The sequence below is a fragment of the Limulus polyphemus genome, unplaced genomic scaffold (assembly GCF_000517525.1).
Source record: "Limulus polyphemus unplaced genomic scaffold, Limulus_polyphemus-2.1.2 Scaffold5869, whole genome shotgun sequence".
Classification (NCBI taxonomy): domain Eukaryota; kingdom Metazoa; phylum Arthropoda; class Merostomata; order Xiphosura; family Limulidae; genus Limulus; species Limulus polyphemus.
In genome coordinates this window covers 38,090-46,261 of record NW_013671479.1, presented here as the reverse complement: position 1 = coordinate 46,261, position 8,172 = coordinate 38,090, and the positions used below count along the sequence as shown (strand labels likewise).

At 34.3% G+C, this 8,172-nt stretch overlaps 1 protein-coding gene across 1 annotated transcript; it reads left to right on the top strand.

Annotated features, from left to right (window-relative positions):
• Positions 1-1,898: 1,898 nt before the first annotated feature.
• On the top strand, positions 1,899-3,614 carry LOC106473085 (insulin-like growth factor-binding protein complex acid labile subunit). Its single transcript, XM_013933766.1, has one exon. It carries the CDS (start codon positions 1,899-1,901, stop codon positions 3,612-3,614), a length of 1,716 nt encoding a protein of 571 aa, XP_013789220.1.
• Positions 3,615-8,172: the final 4,558 nt, after the last annotated feature.

Sequence of the window (8,172 nt, the reverse complement as noted above, 5' to 3'; positions counted from 1 at the left end):
AGTCTGCAAAACTCTAACAAATAACAATTCGGCACCACAAGATAAGGTAGAGTTTTAAAACTACATGAATAGCACACTGCCATCTAGCGGTAATAATAAGTTAGCAACCAACGATTTATAAGCATAATGAAGGAATTTGGGGGGGGACATACTACATGTGTCGACTAAACATTGATCTTTCAAGGCACGTGACATACCCCCCCCCCCAATCACTTCATTATGCTTATAAATCGTTGGTTGCCAACTTATTATTATATTAGCGTAATATACTCCCATACTCAAGCACCTAGCGGTAGTAATGTCGGTAGCAGGATTTGGTAAGCCTAATAAATTATTCAACGCTTGTTTAGTAACACCCTCTCTCTCTCCCCTACTTTTCACAGCTTCTCACCTTATAATTAATGTTCCATTGTTTGTTGTCATGGTACTAGATTAGCTCATGATTAATGAGTTATTTACTCCTTTAACCACGAGACTCGATAAGGAGGTTTTTGATGTAAGGGATCGTGACATCATAAACTGTAATGGCGCAGATAAATTCTGTTTTCGTATCAGTTTAACTACCATCATTACATATTTTAATCAGTTTGTTACGGATGAAGATAAACAAAGTATCGATATATCCTGGTTGTTGTTGTTGTTTTTTTGTATGTAATACCTGAAATATGTTTTAATAGAATCATTGTCATTATTTTTCAATTAGTAGATTAGGTTTTCGTGCTCGTTTTTTATATATTCTGTGAGCAAAACAACAACAACGATATAAAAGGCACCATGTTGTTCTTTTCAACTGTTTTTTAATTATTTTATTAGAAATTAAATCGAAAAACATCCGCTAACAGATATAAGTGAAACTTATATGATACATTTGTGAAATATTTCTTCAAGTAGGTGATTGGGCGTGGCGTAGTGGTTAGTGTTTCAACTACGAATCGGAAGGTCCAAGGTTCGAATCGTGATACTCCGTTGAACATGCTCCACACTTTATGTTATAATCATGAAAGTCAGTACCACTATTCAGTGAAGAAAAGCGACTGGTGCTGGTGAATGTTTCCCTCTCTCTCGTGAGTAGTTCTAAATTAGGAATGGCTATGCCTGAGTCTTAGGGAGTCTCTGACCTGACTGTTTAACCCGTGTATCTCATAAGGCACTTTTCAGGTTAAAACTCCAGTTACTGGATGGACCCATAACACACATAAGTCATCGTTTTCTTTCCGTTTTGTTTCAAAACAAGTAAGTGGGTGAGGCTGGGTGAGGGCAGGAATAACTAAACTTTATAAAATAAATACCAGCTAAAAAAAATCTATTTGAACACACTACGTTTGTATTTCCGAAACACAGAGAATGAAATAGGGGAAGTCTACGTGGTAAGAATGGTGAAAATTTGTTTTTAACTTTATTTATTTATTGTTTAGCTATCCCAGTTTTTATATAAAACAAAAATTTCTTTTGTAATTTGAAATATTGTAAATATATAATTTTGTGTCATTTACGTTACTCTGAAGAAACTGAAATTATTTAACTGAGAAAAAAGTATTTTGTAAAGTTTGATTCTGTGTGAAATAATACAATTATTTAATTATGTTTTGTATTTCAAGACAGGTTGTAGTACTATTTGATAACAATTACGATTGTTTTTAAGTTGAAAAATAGTTTAAATGAATCCGGAAAGTGTAAGTTTTCTATATTTTGATAAGTTTAAAAGTGGTCATTGCTAAATGTCTTACGGTAAATAATGTTTATAGTTTGTAAAAATATTTTTATGTCTTTTTACTTGTAGGTTATAGATATTAGCTGTTGTGTATAGCAGAGAAGCTGTGTTTAACTGAAGTAACGCCACCAACATAATGATTAGTAAGGCTTGCTCTATTATCACTGTTGTGTTAATTGTATTAACTATGGCTGAGACTAAGTGTCCACTAGAGTGTGAATGCCAAGTTGTAGCTCATCGGAAGATAGTGACCTGTGATGAAGGAGGGATGACAGAAATTCCAACGAACAACATGGACAGAGATACTCAAGTTCTCACAGTGACCTCTCCTCCAGATAACCCAAATTTCTTGACCATTGGTCGAATCTTTCTGGAATTCCCCTATCTGGAGGAGATTCATCTCACTAACTCCCACGTTCCAGCTATAGGAGACAGTTCTTTCTGGCCTGGAAAGCGGATGAAAATACTCAATCTAAGTCACAATAACATCACCTTATTACACGACCAAGATTTTAATGGTCTTTCCAATCTAGAAGTGTTAGATCTCAGTAATAATGAAATCTTCTCCACCCCTTCCGCCCCTTTCCGCTTTCTAAATAATCTAAAGTCGTTGTCTTTGGCAAATAATCACTTTCAAAGGCTGGTTCCTAGGTTCTTCTACATGCTCAAAAAATTGGACAAACTTGATATCAGTGGGAACCCATTGAAAGAGTTGGATCCCGAGAATCTCAAGGATCTTCGACCTCTGAGGATCTTACGTTTGGCAGATTGTGAGCTGCTGTCTTTACACTCTCTAGTTTACCAAAACCTTCCTAACATTCAGGAACTTGATCTTCGAAATAATAATTTCTTTTCTCTTGCTCCCGAAGAATTTAGACATCTTAAAAATCTCCGAATAGTGCGTCTTGATGGTAATTATTTAAGTGAAATTCGGGAGAAGACATTTGGAGGTCATCATCTGGAAATATTGGGATTGTCGAGGAACAACATTATCAAGTTACTACCTTGCTCGTTTTGTAACACCAGTGTCAAAATTTTAGACCTAAGCCGTAATCGGTTGTCTTCTTTAACTACTGATGTCTTCACCATGGTAAGTAACTCACTGGACACTTTGAATTTGGGGTTTAATCCCCTAGATAGTTATACTGTGTTTACTACCGTGAGTGTCTTACATCGACTGAGGAACTTGTCACTGGCAGGAATGGACATTGATAAACTTCTTCCAGAAACGTTTAACAGGAATCCAGAACTACGATACTTAAACTTGTCACATAACAATATTCCAGGAATCCCAAATGGATTCCTACAACCATTATCTCGTGTCGAAGTACTTGACCTCTCACACAACAAATTGCAAGAACTGACCTTTGAAGTGCTATCCACACTGAACAGCACTCCAAGCCTACGGGTATTTTCACTTCATTCCAACAGGTGGAGCTGTCTTGAGTGTAATGTAAGTCCACTTCAGGAATACTTCAATCAGTCTGACTTGTACGAAAAAATCTGTCAGAGTAAAGGCGATTGTTTAAAATGCGCAACACCTCTTCAATTGGCCGGACGAGGAATGATGAGTGTTCAGAGGGAAGAACTGAAGCTGTGTGCTATATCTTTACCTCAATCACACGTAGGAGTGAACGCCTCCAAAATAGGAACGATCATCGCTGTCGTCATCATAGTTATTTTAGTACTGGTTATTGCGTCAGCGATTATGATCTACAAACGACAGAGTGCGGATTATTATACTCACGAGCAGGAAAGAGTAGAGAACGCCGCATACGATAATATTGCCGTCGTCGACAAAAATGGTGGACTACAAATGGACAAAGTCCAGGAGAGCATGCTGTTCACCGTCTGTTTGACTCTATTCGCCTCGCAATTTGTGCTTGACGATGGAGTTACGTGATTATCGTGACAGTGTCGGACTTCACCCAAGTCAGATGAGCTCAAGTTGTGCTTGTAGTGTCACCTGTGTCAGTTAAAAAATTGCAAAATATCCAGAATTGGCTACTTAACGAGGTGCAGAGTAATGACAGAGAGAGAGAGTCTAAGCTGATCAGCGAGTAAGTCACGTGAATGGTGTCTCAGTAATGGTTTCTAAGAAGTCAAGAAAAAAAGACATTATACATTTGTAAGCCAATAAATACTGACAGGAACGGATTCTCGAGTTAGTAAAATTACATCAATGTCAAAATTTTCCTAACTAGACGCTTATATTGATTGCTTTTGTCCGCAGTGAAAATTATATCTAATTTAGATAGTCAAGTTGCTTCAGTTACTTACCTCAATAAAGTTGTTGAGGCATTAAAGTCTATTGTTCTGCTACACATAGGTAATGCAGAGATAAATGTGTTAATTTCATATCACTGTTATCTATATCCCTATAGTTTAACGTAACTATGTAGACGCTCTGCGAGGTATTTTGAGAGATATATTAATGTTTAAATTGTTTTTTCAATCATTTACCAAATGTGTAAATCATGACGTATAAAAGGGTCTAAAGAAGTAATAAATGTAATCATTAAAAGCTATTATATTTAACTGTGTAATATTACATTAATATAATATTACATGATATAATGGATCAAAACCGGAATATTACAGTGAAAACCTCTTTTAGGTTTTGTATTCTTTAAAATGACAATATAACCTAACGCTGAATGAATTAATATATTTTCAAATTCGTATTTATTTTTATAAATTTTATTTGAACGTTAAATTGAAGAAACCCATTATGGCTTTTTGTTGTTGTTGTTGTTGTTGTAAAAGTCAACGTATGGTTATTAGTAATTACTCATAATGTGGTTTCTAATTAAAACCAAATTAAATTAAATTAACTAAAGATGGCAATATATTAAAATCACAAAATTTATGGTTGGACAAAGCCTAAAAAATGTGAGGGCTGGAGAACGTTTAAACATATTGGAGTAAGTTTTTAATGTAGTCTAAATTTACTAGTCACATGTTATTAAACCCTTTGAAAGGTTAGGGACCAATAATATATTGCTTTTCTGTTGTATTATTCTTTTGGTATAATTGTTTAATAGAGTTACTTAGTGATACTTCTTACTCTTTGGGATACGTCATCTTAAATAATCATTATATAAATAATCAATTATATTACAAAGTAGGCTTGATATTATAAGAGTTATTTTAGTTTAATTATTCAGTTCCATCTGTCTCAATGTTCGTTATAATCGCCCCCGTAGGTCAAAGTCCTGAGTGAAAATGACTTCAATAAGTCAGAACCAATTTTTTTTATTTAGTTTTTCTTTTCGGATGTGTTTTGATGACTAACATAAATTGTTATTGAAAGTTATGAATAGTTATTCCGAAGGTTTTAAAAGTAGAGAAGACAAGATTTTTCCTCTTTTCATAAATTAATCAGTTTAGAGAAACCTATTCGTGTTTGTTTGTTACTTTCATTAGAAAGTGTTTGTCATGTAAATTACAACTAAATACAGTATGTTTGTTTTAATAAGTGTGAACAATAAGTTCGTGTGTTATTGTTGTTTTCTTGTAATATTTAACGAAACAGGCAACTTCCACGCATGTGCCATGTAGAAAACAGAACGAGGCTTAGCAACAGGTTTAAACATGTAGGAAACAAAACGAGGCTTAGCAGCAGGGTTAAGCTTAATGTAGAAAACAGAACGAGGCTCAGTAGCAGGTTTAAGCTTAACGTAGAAAACAGAATGAGGCTTAGCAGCAGGTTTAAGCTTAATGTAGGAAACAAAACGAGGCCTAGCAGCAGGTTTTAGCTTACAGATAAATAAGTTTGTTGATTTTATCCAATGCAGTGTTGTGATGTAACATCTTTCTATTCAAAATATGATTAATTCTTATCTTTAGAGCAAAATTAGGAACCTATCAACACCAAATATCTGTGAACACTTTAATTCTTGAAATAATTCAACTTGCTAAATTATAATGTTTTATTTAGTAGTATAGGTTAAAACTGGTGTCGTATATGTATATACATATATGTTTAGTGGTCGTACGTTCCATCACGTCGTCATCTTGGATGAAACCGTATTCTTATTAGGTTTTTATTTTATTGTTCATAAACTATATCCATTATAGAGCTTTTATCAATAAACTGTTAAATTTCAGTGGTTCTAGAAATTCTAGATTTTTTTCTGTCCTTGTTTAGGAAATAGAATCAATACTTTCTACAACATAACATTAGCTTCGTAGATCGATTGTTATTGATTTTTAATAGATGAACTTTTTAATCTTGGAAATAAAATTAACAATTTTAGGCTTAATCTACGACTGTCGAATATTGAAGATCTTTCGTTAAAGTTTCAAGAAATATTTACACAGTTACGTTTCTTAAAAAACATCTTTAAAATTTTGTGTTTAGTTAAAACGCAACAACACTTGACAGATGTCAAATAAACCACGTTTAATAATACATGCTAAATGAAACCAAATCAATGTATCGTAATTTTTGTGCTTGAAATATGTACGAAAAGTTTTTTCTTCGTTACAATAAACAGAATCGAATCGCATTGTACGCAGTGAAACCAATAGGCCTAACGTTATGATCCATAAAGTAACATAGGCAACATTAAGATTTATTGACCTGGATCATTTGTCGTCGTTTATAACAAGTAAATGGAAGTTCTATTAGGAACACACATAGAGAACCAGTAACGAAGTGGAAGGATTAGTCGGCCAAAATGTAATCGTTGCCCATTGCACCAATATTCCATCTTCATGAGAGCCCAACAAATTGCACCTTTTATAAGTATGTTTACTCAAAAAACAACAACAAAAAACTAGCACAATTTCGTTTTCACTGGTTAATCTAGAAAATGGTCATCTTTATTGCTATAATTTGAGATACCATCGTAACCATAAATAATCTCTAAAACGCCACTTGAAAAGTTTCACACCTTCTGAATGGATAGTCTTAAGACTAACAAACATGTCAGCTATTTTTAGTAATAGTTCGTGTTGTGGTATTAGTATCTTTGACACGCCATAGGTAACGAGTGCAAATAAAACATAAAACATACTTTAACCTGAAAAGTATTTATATAAAACAAAATATTTCCTTTATAACTAAACATAGATTTAGGCAGTTTATAAAAAATAGTGGGAAATAATGACGTAGAGAACATCCATAACAAACCCTTCTGATATCTCAATAACACAACTGGTCTAACTTTCTAATCCATAATAAACTCTTCTGATATCTCAGTAATATAACTGATCTAACTTTCTAATCCATAACAAACTCTTTTGATATATCAATAACACAACTGGTCTAACTTTGTAATCCATAACACACTCTTCTGATATCACAATAACACAACTGGTCTAACTTTGTAATCCATAATAAACTCTTCTGATATCTCAGTAATATAACTGATCTAACTTTCTAATCCATAACAAACTCTTTTGATATATCAATAACACAACTGATCTAACTTTCTAATCCATAACAAACCCTTCTGATATATCAATAACACAACTGGTCTAACTTTCTAATCCATAAAACACTCTTCTGATATCACAATAACACAACTGATCTAACTTTATAATCCATAACAAACTCTTCTGATACCTCCTACTTATCACCCTACAGAACCAGGACCTTTGTTCTCCTACTTATCACCCTACAGAACCAGGACCTTTGTTCACCTACATATCACCTTACAGAACCTGGACCTTTGTTCTCCTTCTTATCACCTTACAGAACCAGGACCTTTGTTCACCTACATATCACCTTACAGAACCTGGACCTTTGTTCTCCTACCTCCTACTTATCACTCTACAGAACCAGGACCTTTGTTCTCCTACTTATTACCCTACAGAACCAGGACCTTTGTTCTCCTACTTATCACCCTACAAAACCGGGACCTTTGTTCTCCTAGCTCCTACTTATCACTCTACAGAACCAGGACCTTTGTTCTCCTACTTATCACCCTACAGAACCGGGACCTTTGTTCTCCTAGCTCCTACTTATCACCCTACAGAACCAAGACCTTTGTTCACCTACCTCCTACTTATCAACCTACAGAACCAGGACCTTTATTCACCTACCTCCTACTTATCAACCTACAGAATCAGGACCTTTGTTCACCTACCTCCTACTTATCAACCTACAGAACCAGGACCTTTGTTCTCCTACTTATCACCCTACAGAACCAGGACCTTTGTTCACCTACCTCCTACTTATCACCCTACAGAACCAGGACCTTTGTTCTCCTACCTCCTACTTATCACTCTACAGAACCAGGACCTTTGTTTCTTAAATGAAGCATTGAGGAGAAGAGATGTTTTTTATAATGAATTGAATGTGCTTCGAAATAAAAAAAATGGCGGAACAATAATTTTTGGTAAATTTTGATAGACACAAATATTTCAATTTTACTCAGTTTTCTTATTAAAGTTCTTAATAGATAAATGTTAATAACTGGATTTTTAATAAACCTAGAAAAATGACGATATTA